The sequence below is a fragment of the Chroicocephalus ridibundus genome, chromosome 2, assembly GCF_963924245.1.
Source record: "Chroicocephalus ridibundus chromosome 2, bChrRid1.1, whole genome shotgun sequence".
Lineage (NCBI taxonomy): Eukaryota > Metazoa > Chordata > Aves > Charadriiformes > Laridae > Chroicocephalus > Chroicocephalus ridibundus.
The window spans coordinates 77991010-78011960 of NC_086285.1; the positions used below are offsets into that span (position 1 = coordinate 77991010).

At 44.6% G+C, this 20951-nt stretch overlaps 1 protein-coding gene across 7 annotated transcripts; it reads right to left on the bottom strand.

The window, feature by feature from the left end:
* Window positions 1-3509: 3509 nt before the first annotated feature.
* On the bottom strand, window positions 3510-20248 carry NQO2 (N-ribosyldihydronicotinamide:quinone dehydrogenase 2). Of its 7 annotated transcripts, none has more exons than XR_010069953.1 (8): window positions 20019-20248; window positions 19542-19601; window positions 17738-17902; window positions 16148-16278; window positions 13784-13897; window positions 9261-9362; window positions 6154-8193; window positions 3510-4714 (listed from the first exon to the last, which is right to left on the bottom strand). XR_010069953.1 is itself a non-coding variant. In XM_063326002.1 (8 exons), exons 2-7 carry the CDS (start codon window positions 19546-19548, stop codon window positions 8020-8022), a joined length of 693 nt encoding a protein of 230 aa, XP_063182072.1. In that variant the 5' UTR covers window positions 19549-19601; window positions 20019-20248; the 3' UTR covers window positions 3510-4714; window positions 8013-8019. The 7 variants fall into 7 exon arrangements, 5 of the variants coding, with proteins under 5 accessions (XP_063182072.1, XP_063182069.1, XP_063182071.1 ...); XR_010069952.1 differs by having other exon boundaries at window positions 5440-8193; XM_063326002.1 differs by having other exon boundaries at window positions 8013-8193.
* Window positions 20249-20951: the final 703 nt, after the last annotated feature.

The following is a 20951-nucleotide window of genomic DNA, read 5'->3' on the forward strand; positions in this document are numbered from 1 at the left end:
ATTAGGAAAACTGTTCTAATAATGTCTAACACAGCTTCTTTACATAAGACTGATCCCTTTGCCTTTCCTCCCGTAAAACAGTGGCGGTGGCGAGTGTCTACTCTCTTTGACAGGACCTTTACTATTCTGGGGAACTGTTTGCGTTCCCCACGGTGTTTTGTGGATGCTGTGGAGTTCACAGCTCAGTACTACCAGAAAAGCAGCAGTAGATCCATGTGGGAGGGCAACAGCAGTCTGTGCTTAAACCGGTGTTTAAGCAAGGGGGACCCTCTAAAACTGGAGGGCAAGCCTGATAGCGATGAGAGAACAAAAGTGGTCCTGGAGCCTGGTCCTGTTTCCTGGTGGAAACTGAGGCCCCAGACTGTCATAGATCTGGAAGAAGCATAATGGCAACAGAGGGTTTGATTTAGTTCTCTGCTAGGCCCCACGCTGGATTTCACGGATACGGTTCCTCAGCTGTGGAGGACTTCTGAGGCTATGTTTGTACCTGTCCTACTCCTGCCACATACGAACAAAACATTTCAGAATGTAGTACCTGAATTCTCAGACCCTCCCCCCCGGCCATGTACCCTTATCTGCCCCTCCAGGGGAAGACACAGTCTGATTTGTGCCTTCTGCTGGCCGGAACGTTCATCTGCGAGGGGCAGGTGGCTCCTATCATCCAGCTTTATGAAAGGTGTCTCTTTGGAAAGACAGATAGGAAACTGTAGTATGTGGGCGGCTGCAGTTTTGGAGAGGTAGAACAGCCCCAGTGATCACTTTCAAGCTGAAGTTTTCTCTCCTAGTCTTGAGAGGTTTTCTGCACCTCGTTGGACAAACTGAACAAACAGCTTCTTTCCAGGAACTCTCAAAAAAATGCTGGGTGCAATCGTTTCCACTCTAAAAGAAAAATGTTGTCAATGGAACTGATGCTTGCCCAGTGCATCCCTGTTTTCCAATGGTTGTGGACCAGCTGTTATGGAGCCAGAACGGGAGCTGAATGCTCTGATAGCTCCAGATGCAAGGGCCGATCACACTGTAATGAGGAGACTTGGGACAGCCATGCTGAATGGCCAGACTAAGCTCATTGTAGTTTGAATACAGACATTTCACAGTGTGGGTGGACATGAGGTATTGTAAGGAGGGTGTTATTAAACCTGCAGTCCAGAGAATCTGGGATGTCTGTCAACTAAATAAAGCAAAAGTAAATCCAGACGTGGTATCTCTGGTGGGCCCATCATGCAATTTTAGTCTTCTGTTGCAATCCCAAACATTACAGAAATCTTTTCATAACGCTTCTGAGGTTTTGGTTTTTTTTTTGGTTTGTTTTTCTCTGCTTTTGAGCTTTCCATTGCGTATGTGGCTGAAGACATGGGCTGAAGGCAGGAAGTAAGAGAGATGGCTAAGTTTGTAAGAATTGCATGGCTAAAAAAGTTTCATTCAGTGGGTGATTTGCTAACAAGCACTAGGCGAAAAAAGACAGAAATTAACATTTATTTGTGGTGCTTAGAGGTCAGTGTTGCCAGTTATGACATTCCTTCTCGAAATGAACAGAGAAAATAAATTGATCCAAAAATGCAATCTGAATTTACAGAGAAATCTTTTAATTCTGATTGAGAAGAAAGGAAGGTTACCCTGAATTGGCTAATAAGGCCAGCGCAGTTTTAACGCTTTTCACAATAATGCATTTATGTGAGCAGAAGTTTTCAATTTTAGTACTAAAGAAAGTAAATAAGCCCATTTCTCTTTTTCCTTTAACTGAAACTTTCACTAATCTCGACCAAACTTTCATTTACTTTGGACTAAAAATCTCAGCCATGTTATTAAAACTGATTAAAAAAAATGTAAATACATAGAATTCTAAGCACTTCTTTTTTTTGTCGTGTAGCTGTTTTTATTGTCAGCAGGATGACAGTTGCTGTATGTGAAATTTGCAGGTTTCATTGCACAACTGGAAGAATTGTAGGGGCTGATAAATAAAAAGTGTCAAAACTCCACAGTGCTGGACCAAGGCTACCTGGAATGGCTACTTATCTCATTAATCCTAAAAAACGTAAAATCAAATCACGATAAGCTTGTGCTGTAATGGGAAAGTGACTTTGCACAGGGGTGTTTTCCTGGTATTAACTTTGAAGGCTGTATTGTGGTAAGCTTTAACTACAGAGGTTTAATTTTTTCTGCTCCTCTCTTCTGCAGTTAGCTGCCAGGTATCTCTCGACAGTCTTTTTCCTGTCTATGCCTTGCATGAATGGTGAGCTCTGTAGGGACCTGCACAGTGCTGGGACCTGTGTGTAACGGTGCTGTGGCTGTCCCCGGATAAAGGCTCTGCCGGGACCAGCAGGGATAAGCTTTTCCTGTCATCGTGCAGAACTTGGAAGTCCTAACTGTCAGCCTGAACTTACATCTATGAAAAGTAAAGCTGAGAGGCAGAAGGCTTTAAGATTTAAACAAAAAGCGCTTTCAAGTACAGACCTCCTGAAGCTGTTAGCCAACAAAAAGTGAGGCTGCTACCACGCATTCCTGAAGCGCAGGGAACATTATTTACAGTCTAGTAACTACCAGCTGGGAGGTTCCCAGCTCTGGAGATGAGTCAATGCTGAAACATTAATTCTGGGGTCAGTGGCCTGCCTAGAACTCTGGGGAGGGGGATCATTGGTGGCAAAATGCTAAGAGATACACATCTGTAATCTTTCTGTAATCTACCTTTTAATCTAAAGCGAAAGCATTATCTGGTCTGATTGATCGCACTGCTGTCCAACAGCTGTCAAGATATTGTGTTATACAGCTGACTTTACAGAAAGAAGCCGTGATTTTAGCTAGCTTTGGCTCACCAATGCAACAGAACTTCTATTGTATTTCTCTGAGCCTCCGGAAGGCTGAGGCGGGAGAAACTGCAGCACTGTGCAACCAACAGTGCTGAGGCAAAGGGAAAAAGGCCATATTCCCCTGGGGAGTCCCAACGCAGAACAGGATCCCTTAAGACACTTGGGAACCACTGTTGCCTGTGGCTGACCGCAGCCACAGTTTTTCATTGCAGTTAAGTTCAGAAGACGACCACCTGAGGTTTCCCCTAGACGCTGAGGTGTGGCCTAGCAACAGATGACAGAAATACGAGGCTGTACGTGTAGAGTATACTGAGAGGGTTTGGTTTCCACCTGGCTTCACATTAGGTTCCAGTAAAGACACCACCTTTGCTCTGCGCATCTCACTGGAGTACACAGCATTTGCAGGTGTGTCAGTCCTCTGTGACAATCTGTTGCTTGGATGAGCCCGCTAGGTCTTGGTTTATGCTCTCTGTCGGATGTTAACAAAATGCATTCTTATTTCATCAAGCGCAATTGGTAATTCAGAGACAGCTATGCGGTATTTTGGCTGCATAATCCTAGAGAAGAAATTTGTCTTCTGCCTCCTTGCTGAGTTTTCCAGAGATCAGAATTCCTCTGCATTCAAACAGCATTAAACCAATACTGCTGAATCTGGAGGAGTTTAAAAATGTCTTAGGATGGTTGGAAATAACTGGTCATGAAAAATTATTTCACTAAATTTTACTGTTCAAAAAAATAAGAACTTCACCAGTATTATAATTTTTTTTTTTTAACACATCGGTCTGCACCAAGTACTGTGATACAAATTCTTCAATAGGTGTTTCCTTGGTATTTTGTTCTATGGAGAATGTGCCCGTAAATGTACTAACACCAGCAGAGTAAGATGGAAGCAACAAAAGTATTGCAGGAATAGACATCTCCCAAACTTGTTTGTGAAATGATCAACTACTGCCACTATGCTGAAGGACCTAAAAGGAGGCTGCTGAAATGCGAGGCTACTGCTGTGGACTAAGGCCTCTCCTTCCCCAAACATTTGTAGTCAAAGATTCTTTTATACTTTTTAACTCGAATTTTTGAACTAAGGCTGGAGTAGCTCTCTTGGCTGCTTTGTAGTGACCCACCTAATTTAAAAGGAAATATCATGGATCTTGGAGCTTCATTTTTGTATGGATACAGTAGGTATTTTAATACCCTTAGAATGATTACCCATCACTAAAACTTGAGAGCACTCTAAGCTTAAACTTTTTGTATCTCTTTTGTGGATCATAGGTTCTTTGGGCTTCAGGATACCTACTAACATAGTAGGATTTTTCTTTAAAAAAAAAAAACTGTCAGAGAAAGACCAGAGTGTTGTCTGAAAGTGTGTGGGAGAAGAGGACCACCAGCAATAAAAAACAAATCCACTAACTAAATGAAAGAGGAAAGCATGTTGCCCTTTCTCCACAGCCTGAAATGCAGCTCTAAGTTACTCATCTAATTCTGGCTTTGTTCTGATTAAAATGACGCTGTTTTGACAGAACTACGTTTGACTTTTAGCATAATGTGATTTAGCATGGCAATCATTATTTAGATCAAAATGGCTGTAACATTTCCAGCACTACTAAGAAACTAATACTGACACTTCCTTTCTCTCTCCTTATTAACCACAGACCACTCTCCATTGGTTTTCTACATGGTGAAATTCTCCCTTGAGTTTTTGTAAGGCATACGCCAGAACATACACGTGCCCCTGCACAGTGGGCTGTATAGCAGGCACTGAAAGCATGTCAGGACAAGGACATTAACTCTTGGCTCAGCACCCTTCAGCAAAAGTGGTTTAATCTGTTATGTGTCCACGGTTGAGACGCAGTTCACAGTTGAGACGCAGCTCACAGTTCCGATTACCTTTTCCCTGAACAGGTGTAGGAGAGCTAGACACGAAACAAAGGAAAGGGACACGAATTATGAGGCACATAGAGTGATTTCTGTATAAGAACAGACTACACTGATGAGGACTGAGATTGACTGTAGAAAGTTACAGTTGAGTAGTGGTTCTCAGTTCCCTCCCCATCATATACTCCCTTGTACAGTGGGATTGATATTCCTTGTACATTGGAATAATATTCCTGAATAATTTACTTTAGGAGGAGTTAAAGCATGTAGAGAATGTCAAAAGCCTCTTGGAAATACAAGCAGACTATATCATCCAGATCACCAAAGTTTCGTATCAATTTTGTTTTAAGGAAACTAAGCAGGTAGGGGACAAGAAAGAAGGTCATGGCATGGAGACATGTTTAAAAGGTAGGACAAAGAGGGCAACAGTAAATGGCCCCCAGAACAGAGGGAGGTTACAAGTGCAGGGATTCGAGTTGTTGAAAATGTTCTGGAAAAGAATATGAGCAATGAGGTTGGGAAAGTTTGCTGATGATAAAGATTATTCAGAGGATGGGGGGACAAGCAAAGCAGATTGTGAAGAGTTATGGAAGAATGGTTGAGTGACTGGGCAATGAGATAGGAAATGAAATTCAAGATGAAAAGGGGCGCACATGAGGGAAAAAGAAATTACCCTAAATTCATATATATAAAATAATAGCCCCTGAGCTGACCACGACCACTGATGGCCACGATCTAGGGTTTCAACACATGAAAACACTACCTAGAGCAAATCGTATGTCAGAGATTATTAGGAAAGGAGCAGAGAAAGTTGTATGAATCCAAGAGTCACGGAGTTGACTCTGTGTGCCCTTCTGGTCCCCTCTTCTCAGTAATGGGATCGTGAGACTGGAAGAGTTCAGGGAAAAGCAACAAGGGTGGCCAAAGATCAATGCCTTCTCTTGGAAGAACAACTGAGCAGGACAGGACTCCATGGCCTCGGAAGGAGATTATTTAGGAGAGGAGGTGATGCACATCTACAAAACTCTAAGCGCTGTGTAAAAGAACGGATAGGACTGATCATTTACTGTTGACTGGGAGAAATTAAAGAAAGCTACTGGGAACCAGGTGCTTCATCCTCCCCGGGATCCCTCCCCACTCCAATGTTTCATGCCAGGAAAAAGTTGACCCGCTGAACTTTGCAAAAAAACATTGGCTGCTTCAAGTTGGCAGGAATTCAAGAGAAGACTGAACAAAATTCAGAGCAGTGGCTTGGTAAAATAAAAAAACTAAAATAAATACCAAATATAGTTGGAGCCCAGGACAGTATTCAGGGGAAGTGCTTGCTCTTACCGGCCTATAACCACTGTGGAGAAAAAGCTCAGGTTGGAGGGTGCTTGTTCTGACATAGCACAATCACTCTTGTATACTTATATTACAAATAACCAGTTTAACACAGGCACTTAATGCTACGATGCGCATGGGAGCTGGCACGCACCTGCCGAATAGTGTCAAGCAGCGTAGCTTCATCATATGGGTCAGTCTGAGATTTCTTCATCTAACAGTTTAACCCACTAAGCTCTGCGACTGATCCAATACAGTAACATTTGGTTTGACAGTTGCAGCTTCTGCTTTCATATCCATTTCCTTCTTTCTTGAACAGTCTGGTAACTGAACACAGTGAACACAAGGATGATTCCTCTCCTGTACAATTTTAGTATTTGCATTTGTCCTTCAATCTCTCTTCATGTCACTTAAAGTTGTTTTCCTTAAGTCTTTTAGGCAAGAATCTGCTTTCCCCACATCTTACGTGTGTAACATTTTCCATTTTATTCCCTTTCACTTTCTTTTTCCTACACAAGAGTTACTGAGCCAGAGCAAGTTTCTCGCTTGTGCAGCTTAAAGACTTTTGACTCATACACACGGAAGCAGATGTCTGCAACAGCTTAGGGCAGCACTGCTTCCAGGGGTCTGTGTCTGCTAGAGGTGGCCCTTCACTGCACATAGTGACAAAAAGGAACGCGTGACACTTTCCCTGCGGTAACAATTCCCAGTCTGGTGTATCAGCGTATGCTGCTGTTCCAGAACCTGGGCTCAGCATGTTTATTATCCAAATAGCCCTTAAAGAAACATAAGGGTGGGGCACGACAAGGCTGCTACAAAGAACGTACGGCAGATGCACGCTCTGTATGCACAGGCCTAAGTGTCATTTCACAGTGACTCAGAAGACCGTTTCTTATTCAGGCCACGTTCTTTTAATGTCAAAGTGCAAAGCCAGCTGCTGGGTAAGCTGATCAAAGCAAGAGATGGTGTAGCTAAGCAAGAAACCCACCCTTTGCCATATGCACAAAAAAGGGTTGTGCTCTCAAGCTCAAAAATAATCTGTTTAAAGTTCGAGGTAAAAATCATGGATGTTAAGAGCCAGACAGTCGTTTTGTCCCATGAGATTCTGGCTCGCAAACAGACAGTGCTCCTGCAGGTTTTTGGGCAGGCATTCTACCTTGCCCACTGCCAGTGCGGTAGATGTGTCCAAGGAATCCCATCCACACTGATGCCTGACAGGATGTGCTCAGCCCTCCAGACCCCAATAGCAATACTGACTGGTGTGAAGGAGCAGGGAACAGATAGGATTCCTTTTTGTCTCTACTTAGGGTAACAAAAACAGAGAGCTCCCTTTGATTTTAGGAAACGACACACTTTACAAATGGGAGCTATGTTCTATAAAGAGAGGCAATACATGCATATACTGCTATACAATATTTGTATTTGTTTTTTTTTCCTTTTCTGGTATCTGTCATAACTTTAATATTGCTTTGTAAATGTGTGGAAAAGCCTAAGGCTGTCCACAAGCCTTTCCAGCTAAGTCACTGTGCAACTGTATACATCTTTTTGCATTATTTATTATCTGGCTTCATAGCTCAAAGGCACAAGTGTAGAGCTCTCAATTAAAAGAACAGGACTGGCAATAACAAGGTTGAGTATGGGCAGTATATTCCCTTGCAAATAAAAAAAAAGTGGCAGCCTGTACAAAAAGTGTTAAAATAAACTCTTCTGTTTCATAAGCAGCGATGGTATAATCTGCAATTAAATACCACTTGTGTTATCAACCACTTGTAGGCAGGATATCACCGTTTGTATGAGCAAGGATAATTTTTCAAAAAGAGTTTTGCACCCATCATTGAAGAGAATCCCTCAGGAATCGATGAAGATAAATGCTATATTGTCAGTTAAACTGCTAGCTGTAGTACTCTCAAGATACTTATAATACATTTGAAGTAGGAGATCAGCATTCATACATTGAGATAAAGCACCAAAAAGAACAGAGAAAAAAAAAATCTTCTCTCTGTAGTCCTGTACCTGAACATTACTTGAAATACCACTCAGGAGAGCAGTTTATGGGTTCTTCCTTCCAAAGAGTCTTCAGGCGGTGGGCCCAGGCAATCAGCATCTCCTTCCTCTTCTCCTCAGAGACATACTCTGGAGCGAAGCAGATGTGAGGTGCAAGGACTTTGACACCACAAAAGTGCATGATTCCATGCTGGACTCAAAGCAAAGAAAGAAATGCCTCAGGAAGTAGTTAGTTAGCCTTTCACTTTCAATTCAAGAATGTGGAAGATTCAAATCTGAAACTGTTTTTCTGACCCAATATTAGGCAGGTTTTCTAAATCTGTGCATTTATCAGAAGGGAAGTAAATGGCAAATGTTCATTACCTATCCTGGCAGTCACTATTGAAGGCTAGGCATTAAACAGAATGACATACAATATGCTGAAAAATAAGGTCAACTTCATTTATTCTGCTGTGTGGAATTTATTTTTAAGTGCTATTAAACGCACAGAACTGTTTTCTTTGGCTGCTTTATGCTATTAAATTTGCAAGGATCAGAGACAGCCCAAAGTTCATCGTACTGTTTGAATCTCCACAGTCCGTTCCTGAACTGCAGTGTATTTCTCATCTAATTCCGAGGGGTTTTTTTTAAATCTTTTGCCTCTGGCTTAGCCAAACGATCCTGAATGAAGTGAGATAGCCTCACAAGGGCAGACAGCTAGTAATCGCAATGGGTAGGGGATCAAAGAATTTAAGCACATCCGTTTGTATTATATCAAGAAGTAGCTAGCACAGTTTGCCTCACGACCTAAATTTCTCAAAGCATGCTTTCTGATAAAAGGGTAGCAATAATAAAAGGTATGCTAACTTTTGGATGCTGGTCATTAATGCCAGGATAATGGGTGACTTCCCTCTTGCCCCACATCCTACATGAATCTGGTATCTATGGGGAAAATAAATCCTGCATGCGAAGGCTAAAGGAAATCCTATGACACCAGAGAAACTTAAAAGCTTTGTATAGCTTTCTCCAGATTCCAATATGAAGGGGCACTAAATGACTCTGTGGACTTTTAAAGTAGTATCAGGATTTTAGGCCCAAATTTATAACCTGCAGATGCTTGGAACAGACAACTTAATTCTTATATTGAATTCATATTTCATATGTAAGAATATAAATAATATAAATTTCATATAAAATAAACAATAACACAACTGTTAAAAAATAATTGGAATAATAAACATTAAGGCAAACCCCAACCAAATAATTCATATATTATACCTGCATGGGCCACAGGACATAGCGAATATCACCACTGATACCTCCTTTTGCATACATCTCTCTGCTTCCTCCAGTGGTGAAAGAAAACAGGGCTAATTTGTCCTAGAATTAAGAAAGCAGTGTTTGAGTTAGGCATGTTTAAAGAGTGGCTGAATAGTTCAAGAGATATTCAGGGGAGCCTGGACAGTGTAAATTTCTAGAGGAGGTGGTGTCCTCCTCTTTTCCAGACCTTATGTGTAGTGGCTCTGAGGCCAAGACTGATGACATACAACTAGGCACAGTGGACTGCGTGTCAGGGCTTTGGGGAGAGACAGGTTAAAAAGAAAAGGAATTACATGTCTGACACCCTTGTATGAAGCAGGGCTGACCCTTGTTCTCCCCTGTGCAAGGTTTGGAACACTGTGGCTGGAAAGCACTCTGTTACTGAGAATATCTTTATTCCTGTCCTCCCTCAATGCAGAAATTGAATGCTACAGTCCTCCTTCAAACTTGGGCTTACTTGTCACTTGCCAAGGAATAATTCATGGAATCACAAATTATTCCTCAGGTGTTCTAAACCCCTGTGTTTCTTCTGCTTCTGTAACTATGGTATTAGCCATGGGCTTATGATCATAGAATCATAGAATCATAGAATCTTCATGGTTGGAAAGGACCTTTGAGATCATCGAGTCCAACCAAACAACCTACAATCTCTGCCACTAGAGCATGCCCTGAAGTGCCACATCTAGATGTTTCTTAAACACCTCTAGGGATGGTGACTCAACCACCTCCCTGGGCAGGCTGTTCCAGTGTCTGACCATTCTTTCAGTAAAGTCATTCTTCCTAATATCTAACCTAAACCTCCCCTGCTGCAACTTCAGACCATTTCCTCTGGTCCTGTCATTATTTACTTGGGAGAAGAGGCCAACACCCACCTCTCTAAAACCTCCTTTCAGGTAGTTGTAGAGGGCAATGAGGTCTCCCCTCAGCCTCCTCTCCTCCAAGCCAAACATGCCCAGCTCCCTCAGCCTCTCCTCATATGACCTGGTCTCCAGACCCCTCACCAGCCTGGTAGCTCTCCTCTGGACACGCTCCAGCACTTCTATGTCCCTCTTGTACAGAGGGGCCCAGAACTGAACACAGTACTCGAGGTGAGGCCTCACCAGTGCCGAGTACAGAGGCACGATCACTTCCCTGTTCCTGCTGGCCACGCTATTCCTGATACAAGCCAGAATGCTGTTGGCCTTCTTGGCCACCTGGGCACACTGCTGGCTCATGTTAAGCTGGCCGTCCACCAGCACCCCCAGGTCCTTTTCTGCTGGGCAGCTTTCCAGCCACTCTTCACAAGAGTGAAGAGCGTTGTTGTGTTGCTGTAGCGTTGCTTGGGGTTGTTGTGACCCAAGTGCAGGACCCGGCACTTGGCCTTATTAAACATCATACAGTTGACCTTGGCCCATCGATCCAGCCTGTCCAGGTCCCTCTGTAGAGCCTTCCTACCCTCAAGCAGATCAACATGCCCACCTAGTTTGGTGTCATCTGCAAACTTACTGAGGGTGCACTCAATCCCCTCATCCAGATCATTGATAAAGATATTAAACAAAACTGGCCCCAAAACTGAGCCCTGAGGGACACCACTGGTGACCAGCCGCCAAGAGGATTTCACCCCATTAATCACAACTCTCTGGGCACGGCCATCCAGCCAGTTTTTAACCCAGCGAAGAGTACACTTGTCTATGCCATGATTCGCCAGCTTCTCCAGGAGAATGCTGTGGGGGACGGTGTCAAAGGCCTTACCAAAGTCCAGACAGACAACGTCCACAGCCTTCCCTGCATCCAGAAGGCGGGTCACATGGTCACAGAAAGAGATCAGGTTGGTTAAGCAGGACCTCCCTTTCCTGAACCCATGCTGGCTGGCCCTGATCCCTTGGCCGCCCTGCACTTGCCGTGAGAGCTCACTCAAGACGATCCTCTCTATGATCTTTCCTGGTACTGAGGTCAGGCTGACAGGCCTGTAGTTCCCCAGATCCTCCTTCCGACCCTTCTTGTAGATGGGCGTCACATTAGCCACCCTCCAGTCATCTGGTACCTGCCCTGTTGACCAGGATTGTTGATAAATGATGGAGAGAGGCTTGGTGAGCTCTCCCCCCAGCTCCCTGAGTACTCTTGGGTGAATCCCATCTGGCCCCATAGACTTATGTGCGTCTAGGTGCAGAAGCAGATCACTGACTACTTCCTCCTGGATTATGGGTGGGTTGTTCTGCTCTCCATCCTTATCTTCCAGCTCAGGAGGCTGAGCACCCTGGGGATAGCTGGTCTGACTATAGAAGATGGAGGCAAAGAAGGCATTAAATATCTCAGCCTTGTCCCCGTCCTTGGTTGCAAGTTTCCCCCCTGCATCTAGCAAGGGATGGAGATTCTCCCTGGCTTTCTTTTTTTGATGTATTTATAAAAGCTTTTTTTGTTGTCATTAATGTTAGTAGCCAAGTTGAGCTCCAGCTGGGCTTTTGTCCTCCTAATTTTCTCTCTGTATAACCTAACAAGATCTCTGTACCCCTCCTGAGTTGCCTGTCCCTTCCTCCAAAGGTGGTAAACCCTCCTGTTATTCCTAAATCCCATCAGATGTTCCTTATTCATCCAGACTGGCCATTTTTCCCGCCCTTTAGACTTGCGACACTGGGGGACAGCCTGCTCCTGGGCCTTTAAGATTTCCTTCTTGAAGAGCGTCCAGCCTTCCTGGGCTCCTTTGCCCTTCAGGACTGTCTCCCAAGGGACTCTCTCAACCAGTGTCCTGAACAAGCCAAAGTCTGCCCTCCGGAAGTCTAAGGTGGAGGTTTTGCTAACCCCCCTCCTTACATTGCTACGAATTGAAAACTTGACCATTTCATGATCACTAAACCCAAGACGACCTCCAACCACCACATCTCCCACTAGTCCTCTGTTTGTCAACATAGGTCTAGCAAGGCACCTCCCCCGGTAGGCTCACCTACCAGTTTTGTCAGGAAGTTATCTTCCATGCACTCGAGGAACCTTCTAGCCTGCCTGCTCTCTGCTGTGTTATATTTCCAGCAGATACCCGGCAGGTTGAAGTCCCCAACCAGAACAAGGGCTGCTGATTGCAAGACTTCAGCCAGCCGCTTATAGAATACTTCATCTGTCTCCTCATCCTGGTTGGGTGGTCTATAGCATACTCCCAGCACAACATCTCCCTTATTTCCCTTCCCCTTCAACCTTACCCATAAACACTCGATTTTATCATCACTGGAATCTAGCTCTATACAATCAAAACACTCCCTAATGTACAGAGCCACCCCCCCACCTCTCCTTCCTTGCCTATCCCTTCTGAAGAGCTTATAGCCATTCATCGCAGCATTCCAGTCGTGACAGTCATCCCACCACGTTTCCGTGATGGCAACTACATCATAGCTGTTCTGCTGCACAATGGCTTCCAGCTCATCCTGTTTGTTGCCCATACTACGTGCATTCGTGTAGATGCACTTGAGCTGGGCTACCAATTTCACCCCCATCCTTGGCCCTTTATCCCTAGGCTCATTACCAGTGGGCCTGGTTTTATCCCCTTCCCCCTTCGATACTAGTTTAAAGCCCTGTCCATGAGCCCTTCTGCCATTAGCTTCTGCCCTCTCAGTTTTAGCTTCTGAAATTGAAATAACATTTTTCCAGTGCAGTATCCGAACTGCCTTGAGCCTGCACTCAGCATGCAGCTATGATCACTGGGGTTACTCCTGTTCATCTCGGGGAGGCAGCCACTTCTGAAATTTAAACAAACTGGAATTGTTTGGAATTCTAAAGAAGATCAGAAATTACAGAGATTAATATGCAGCAGAAAACATAAACGTGAAACTAGATTTGATTGTTCCTGGATGCTGCAGTTGTTACCAAATAAGATCCATCAGACAATGGGCCAAAATTTTCCAGGAATATTCCCAGTGCCAGGGAGAGTTAAAAATTTATGAGTTGTCATCTAGAGATACTGATCTTGCCTAATTTATAAGCTACAGAGAAGAAAAGGTTGAAAGGAGATAGCTGGGACAAAGGCTCATGCACTGGTTATGATTACTTCTGATTAAGTTTTATAGTTTAATTCCAACCTTTGACATCTAATCCCAGAACAGGATCTTGTCACCTATTCTAGAATGCCACTCGTTACAGACTTGTGTAGTCCTATGGCAGTGGGAAGAATGACAGACTATAGTTTTAGGAAATGGATTGATTTAAACTGTTTGCAAGCTGTACGCAATCCCAGCGCACTCGGATACACCTAGCAAATTACAAAGCCCGTTTTGCAGGCCAGCTAAGAATCTCTTGGAGATTGCTTAAATCTTTAGGAACCAGTGCATTCTCCTTATTGTACTACCTTTCAGACAGTTTTAACAAGCCAGAAAGTTACTTGACATGTTACCAAGGCGTTATAACCATTATTTCAGGAGAGTGTAAAGTGAGACCTTTAAATAAATATAATGTAAAAGACAGACCGATATCCTCAAGAGCATTGTGCACATCTTAATAGAACAATCTCAAAAACATACCTTGAGCAAACCGGAATCGTAACAGTTTGGAAATTTGTGTGCAAATCCTTGGACCAAGACTCTGTCCATCCAGCCCTTCATGATTGCTGGCATGCTGAACCAATACAAGGGAAACTAGGCAAAAAGTAAATTACCTTGTTAGCACAGAGTCCAGGCCATCCTTAGGCCTGGTCTACAGTCTAAATCCTATTCTCTTAACCTGCTCGGATCTTGTACGTGCCTTCTTCCAGCTCCCTGTTGGGAAAGGCAGTAACTACGCTTGGCAAAAATAACTGCAGTGCTTTCTGTTTGTAGTAGTCGCAGGTACATGCCTGAGCATATATAGCACACCAACACCATGGTGAACGTGGGGTCTTACACACTAAAACTGGAATATCATGAAGCAGGAAGGTGACTTATAGTTCAAACTTAAGACTGTGCAGAATTGCATCTCCTATTGCTGAAATGCAAAAGGAACATATGATCTAATGGAGAATGTGGCCAAAATGCACACAGAGAGCCTTATTACCAGGACTGACATCTGGTGATCAGTTCTGATCTGACAGTCTGCTGACAAATGCCATGGGATCTTAAGAAAGACATATTTTCACACCCTGCTGACATGATGATCCTGAATCACTTTATTGAGAAGCAAACTTTAACAGTAGGACCCTTTGTTTCTAGATCTTCCAATTAGCCCATGGGACTACGACCTGTCATGTCTTATTTTCATTATCGTGAATGCTTTGTGGACTCTTATTATAGGACACATCGCTACCCCTAAGCCTTTGTATACACTGCGCTACGGAAGAAGAAATTCTGTAAAAACTCATCCTTGTGTGGCTTAATTCAAGATGGCAAAAATTTGGAAACTGGGCAATGACCACTATCTCTAGAAGTGCCAAGTTTAGTCTGTAGTAAATTTTAAATTAATTCATGGTGTCTTTCAGAGGCCTTTTTTCTTTATTTATTTTTTTTTTTCCCCTGCACCAGAATATACTCAACTCTTCATAGCACTCTAAAGACAGAAAGTAGAAAGCAACCGCTTCCTTTGGGGAATGTTTTGCTATACTTGTCTCGGGAGCAACGGTGTAAAAATGATGAAGACTTACAGTGAAATGCTTGAGTATGGTCTCATCCTAAATTTCATCTAGAGTCAGACAGTGGAATGTATATAGGCTATGCCTAAGGCCAACAGTCACACAGACATGCAAAGAAATGTAAGGCTTGTATTGCCTTATACAGTATTTCTGGGACTTATAGACAGTAAGGACAGAGCTGGCACAGTGGGGAAAAACGATGGGCTGTAATGTTCCATTAGCAAGTCCAGATAGTACTTCTGCAATTCAGCAATAAATGAGGACAGTCTAGTCAGGGAAGTCCAAATTCCCCGAGCCTGCTGGCTGCTCCCAGCTGCTCACCCAGGAAGTAAGCCTTGCCCTGCTTTCTGCCAGCCCGCCTGACATCAGTGGTCACATATGTCTTTGTGCATGTAGATATTAAGTTTGGCCCACTGTTGGTGAATTACTGAATTTGCTGTCGTTTCAATGTGGATAACTGTGCTACCGAATTACTGGATTTGCTGTTGTTTCAATGTGGATATCTGTGCTACTGAATTACTGGATTTGCTGTTGTAATGACCCAGATAACTGTACTACTGACCTGTATTTGTTACTGTACCATTACTTAAAGTGTTTATTCCTAAAGCTGTTGGTCTGGTGCCTCTTACCGTACCCCAAACCTATAACTCAGTGGGGCTGCATTAAGCCCTTACACACATTTCTGCGTGTAGATCTGTGTCTGCTTTGCGTAGCTCCATGACAAAGGGATAGTATCAGGCTGCCTGATAATACAGTGTGATTCTCATATTAAGAATTATAGTAGTATTTTGCATTCAATACTTTCTGGTCTGAGTTGCTCTCTGCAATCAATGTGGAGTGCAGGTAGTGTGAGGACCAGTCTTCACAAAACCTATGCAATTAGACTCCTTTTGAATATTAATTTTTAAGTGAAGCACTGCTGTCGATTTTACTCAGGTATTCTGTTTCTAATTCGAGATGCCTTCCTACTGCTCAAAAATGCCAGTGTGGAGCCATTATTTGTGTGAAAAATTCATACTGTGCTAGCACAAATAATGCTTACACGCGATCTGGTATTTCTTATATTTTCTAAAATCCACATCATATCAGAAAAAAAATGACACCTTGAAATTGCTACCCTGGATACAGCCTGTTTTATGTTGACAGCAGAGCTACTACCTCTTTGTACTCTGGCTAGATGCAATGTTCCTAATGAAATCTATCACCTTCTCACTATTGCCTTTCTTTTGTTCAACCCTGTATATTACAACAGAAGTCTTTTTTTAATACAATTTAAAATAATGACCTGAAAAATCAGTAAGTCTGCTTCCTGCACCTTCTTTTGCTCTTCAATCAGATCGTTGGACAAACCTCCTCTCTTATAAGCTTCCCATGTCTCCACACCATAATTGAACTCTTCTGAGTTGTGCAAGCAACCTGGGGGTAGAAATGAATAGTCATTCCTTGCCCTGTTTCTAGTACTGTAGCCAAACAAGAATTAAATACATGTTGCAATCTACAGTTCTAAATTTAATTACTGCTTTCCGTTTTTCCCCATTTCCCTTTTCTTTTGGTGGATATTCAGCATCATCACAGCTGACGGTGATTTGATTTTAAACTGGGGAGGAATGTAGTGTCTCTGAGTACTAAAACTTTCGCCTTTCTGTAGCAACATATGAAGTGCAATAAGAGGACCTAAGCTTGGCTCTAGAGTCTGGTGATGCAGGTGGATGACTTAAGTGGATTTAAGAGAATTTTGCCAATTGCTCTGCCTCTGCATTTGGGATTACTGAAACCACCATGCAGTCACAAGCACTATGTAGCTGGTTTTCAGCCTCTGTAACTGTGAAACTCAGCAGGGGCTGGGGAAGCAGTACTGGCAGGCTCTGCTGACTCCACCCAAGCATAGCTGGGTGAGCCAATTCAAATATGTCCAAATCAGACATATACATTCATTCTGCTGATTCAACTAGTAGATCATCAATCTCTAGCAGAAGAGAGAGGCAGTAGCCTCATGAACTAAACTCTAGCAAGTCACAGCATAGTATCTGAAGGCATTTCTCACCCATGAGAAATGGACTTCAGAGATTGACTTTGGACATGTGGTAATGCATTTTTCCCTCTCAGTAATGTCACTAGATACAAGGTTTGTATTCAGGAGTGGACTTTTAGAAATGCTTATGTCTGGTCATTAATAAGTTTCTCCTTGGTTTTGCCAGTGCTTGCACTGGACCTGTGCTATTTCTTTTTGATTCTTGTGTTAAAGAAAGAGTTTCAGCTGTCGCAGATCATGTTATGGCTTTGTGTTTCCTAACTTGGAAAAATACTGGGGCTAAATGCTAGTAAGAGCACAGTGAAAATATCACATAAGCCTAACAAGAGCATCATTATCATTTTTAGTAATCATATACTACCAAGGTAGTCGGGAGGTGGCAAGACAACTCAAAAGCCAAAGAGCTTAAGTGCTTGGAGCTAACTTGCACAAAGCATTTGTAATCTTGTTCGTTAAGAGAAGGTCATTCTTAGAATGCCTCTGCAGTTGATTGCAAATACTATAAAAGTAATATTTTTTCCCTCATTCACTTTAGTCTAAAGGCAAAACACTGCATTATACAGATATTTCATTTTTCTGATTCTGGGGCCATTTCTAGTGATCAGATTTAGTTAAATAAAGATTATACTTGTTGGGTTACTACTCTGACATTTCTTACTCAATGCTGATAGAAAATAAAAAGCTGGATCTTGTTAGTTGAGAGATATCTGTAGAAAATAATAGCAACTATTTTTCAGAGTGCACCTAACACCACGGTTCTGGATTTTTAACGCAGCAGGATAGACAAGATGAAAGTTTGTCTTGTCATTACTGTTGAAAAAAGTGTATTTTAACTAGTCTCACCAACAATGTCATTTCTTGTTGCTCTTGGCTCAAAATGCATTGCGTACAAATCAGACACTGTGACACTGCAGCCCTGCTTGCTCAATTCTTCCACAGCAACCCTCTTCAAAGATCCGTTCAAGGACTTGGGCTCTTGATGTGCATAGACTATCAGGACTTTTCTCCCTGGAGGCAGAAAGAAAACCAGAAAATACTTTTGAGTATAGGAGGCAGATACAAAACAGTTTGTGGAGCCAGGGCCTGGTACTTCATTTTTCTGTAGTGTGTTTTCCAAGCGGCACAAAACTAGTGAAAACAGAATGACAGTGGCAGCATTTGACTCCTGCTCGGCAACATTAAGTGACTCATGAGGAACTAATCACTGAATGCCCCCAACCCAGCAATTTTGTGCTACACTGGGCTTGCCTAGGTGGAACTCAGTGGACAGTGGGTGCGTTTCCATAGCAGGTCTCACTGCCTTACATCAGCACAACCCTGCCCCTCCTCTTGAGTTAGCATTTGTGTTTATCTGATTCCACTACCCCCCAAAAAAACTCAGCAACAGAAATAAAAGAAAAAAGCTGTCTGCTGGTTTAGCTCCCTAGGCTGGGTCAGACAAGCTACAGCGCAAGTGTAAGGGGCAGGCTGGGATCAAAGCAGTGCCAGCTTAGATTCGCTAAAAATGTTGGGGACTCAACTTCTGAGAGCTCAGACCATCTTCCTACTGCCATGTGGGATCCCCTCATCTTCCTGTTTAGTCCTAGTCCTGCGCAGGTGACAACATCGGGGTAGATGTCTAAGATGCCACTCTCTCACTTCAGCATCATCACAGTGACTTCACTAGAAAGCAATACGATTTTTTCTTAGACGTGAGAGTGTATCTCAAACTGCTGACGAAGTGGATTTAAGGTAAGCTGAGTGGCAAGATGGATATGTTGGGATGGAGCTTCTTAAACTGATGCAACAAGGTGTATCAGAGCTTACTTGTTCAAAATTTTATTGTACATAGGCCATTCAATTTTAATAATTTTCTAAAAAAAATAATTCATCACTGAACACAAGGGAAAGGTGAAATACTTTTATGGGGTACTAGTTGTTTATACGTAAACACTGCAGAGAGGGAAATTTCCAGGGACTATTGAAAATGACTAGATCTGCAAAACATGCAGCTAAACACGCAGTTCCTAACTGCCAACAGGAAAACTCGGGCATCTCCCGAGTTCAGTTTCTCCAGGGGACACAGAAGCTGCATGGCCCAGAGCACCACCAAGGTGACAGGTTAAGTTTAAGGTGTCAGAAATAATTAATAGAATGCGAGCTGAATGTTTAAAGAAAAAATATCTCATTTTTAACCTATATTATAAGGGGTGATTATCTCTCCAGCATGCACAGCATCCATGAAACAATAGCTCTGCCAAAAGACTAGTAAAATTTGTGGTCAAATGCCATCATAAATTTAACGCGTGTATAGACCATTTAAACCCCTGCTCCATAACGTATTCTGGAATATCAAGGGCAGTTACCTCTCTGCTGTTCCTGCTGGCTCCCAGCAAATAGGTAGTTCAGTGGCGGGAGATGACACAAGCTCACAGATGCGATACCCTTAATTCTGCAACCTGCCGGTCTGTTTCCCTCTCAGCAGAGCTGAGGGCACTCGGACGTGGTGCTCCGTGAGATGGGAGTTTTCAAAGGCATCACTTACCGAAGTAATTTCCGTCCCTTGAGAAAGTAATACCTAGTGTCCCAGCTAAACACCACAGATACGCCACGTACCAGCGTGCCCACGCCTGAAGCGAAGAGCGTTTTTATTAGTATTTGTTCTTACCTGCCATTTTTCGGAAGCCCTTAGCAGCTCCTCCCTCGGGGATCCGATACGGCCTGCGAACTCAAGAGGACAAATTTGCTTATGTGAGAAGCATCAGCATGAGGAAAACCCGCCGTTTCAGTGGGAAAGGCACCATTCTGCCTGGATGTGGAGGGGCTGCGAGGGGAAAACACTGTGTGGGTGGGTGCCTCTGCGGGGGTAGGTGTACGGGTGGTGAGCCGGGCCCCCGGCATTGCCCCGCCGCGCCCGAAGGCCCCGGGGGCCGCGGCCCGTCCCGCACGCCGTCCCGGGCCCGCCCTCGCCGGCGGTACCGCGGACGGGCCCGCCACCCTCCGCCGGGGGTACCCCGGGGGGCAGCCGGACACTCGCTTCACCAGGGCTGCGCTGAGGGGCACGGCATCGGCTGGGGCGCTGCTCCTGCTTCGGGAAAAACGACTCCCGCCCTCCCCGCTCCCCGCCTCCCGCGCCCTGCTCTACCTGCTGCCCGCGGCCCGGCCTAACGCCGCGGCGGGGCTGGGAGCGGCCCGGTGGGGCTTGGAGCGGCCCTCCCGGCGACCCCGCTACCCGCCCGGCCCGGCCCGGCCCGGCCCGGCCCAGCCCCCGGGGCTGCGCTGGGGCGGGGGCCGGCCCGGCGCCAGCGGCGGCTCCGTTAGAGATGTCGCAGCCCTTCGGTGCGGCCGCCCGCTGCTGGTGCTGCGCCTGGTGACTCCCGGTCATAGATACTGTGTGTCACGGGCTTGGTGGCGTTTCTTTATAACAGATCCTGCTCGTCTCGGGGGGCCGCCGGAGGGGAAGGGGGGCGGCTCGTCGGTGGGCACCCCTCTTGTCTCCTCGAAGCAGTTGGTGAGCCCTCACCCATCTGCCCCGGGGCCGGGAACCGACTGTGGTGGTTTTCGAAGGGAGAATCCGAGGTGAAAACTGGGCCCAACGGCCTGGGGAAGCAATGGTGGAGCTGCCGGTGTCCTCCCGCAGTGGGGCCGGCAGGAAAACTCCGTGCAAACCGTGCACCGCCAGCGTTCTTCACCCGCTGCCCACCCTGCCCTCAGGCTCGGGGGAGACAGGCACCCCTCAGCCCTCTGCCCCGGCTTCCCAGGGGAGGAGGTGACAGAGGCAGTGCTGCGGGCATGGGGACACCCACCAACATATGCCGAGTATAAAATGTGAGCCCAAATTCTGCTTGGGATGGTCTCAAAGGTCCCTTCCAACCATGAAGATTCTATGACGCTATGATTCCTGCTTATACGGGAAGCGGTATGGTAGAGAACTGGGCAGGGACTCCAGAAATCCAGGTTCCAGTTAAAGTTCACTTTCCTCAGGTAGTAAACTTTTAAAGTTTACATCCTCAGGTAGGACGTCTTATTTTTGTCTATTCATCCCGTCTGGTAACAGAAAGAATGAGACCACCTGGTA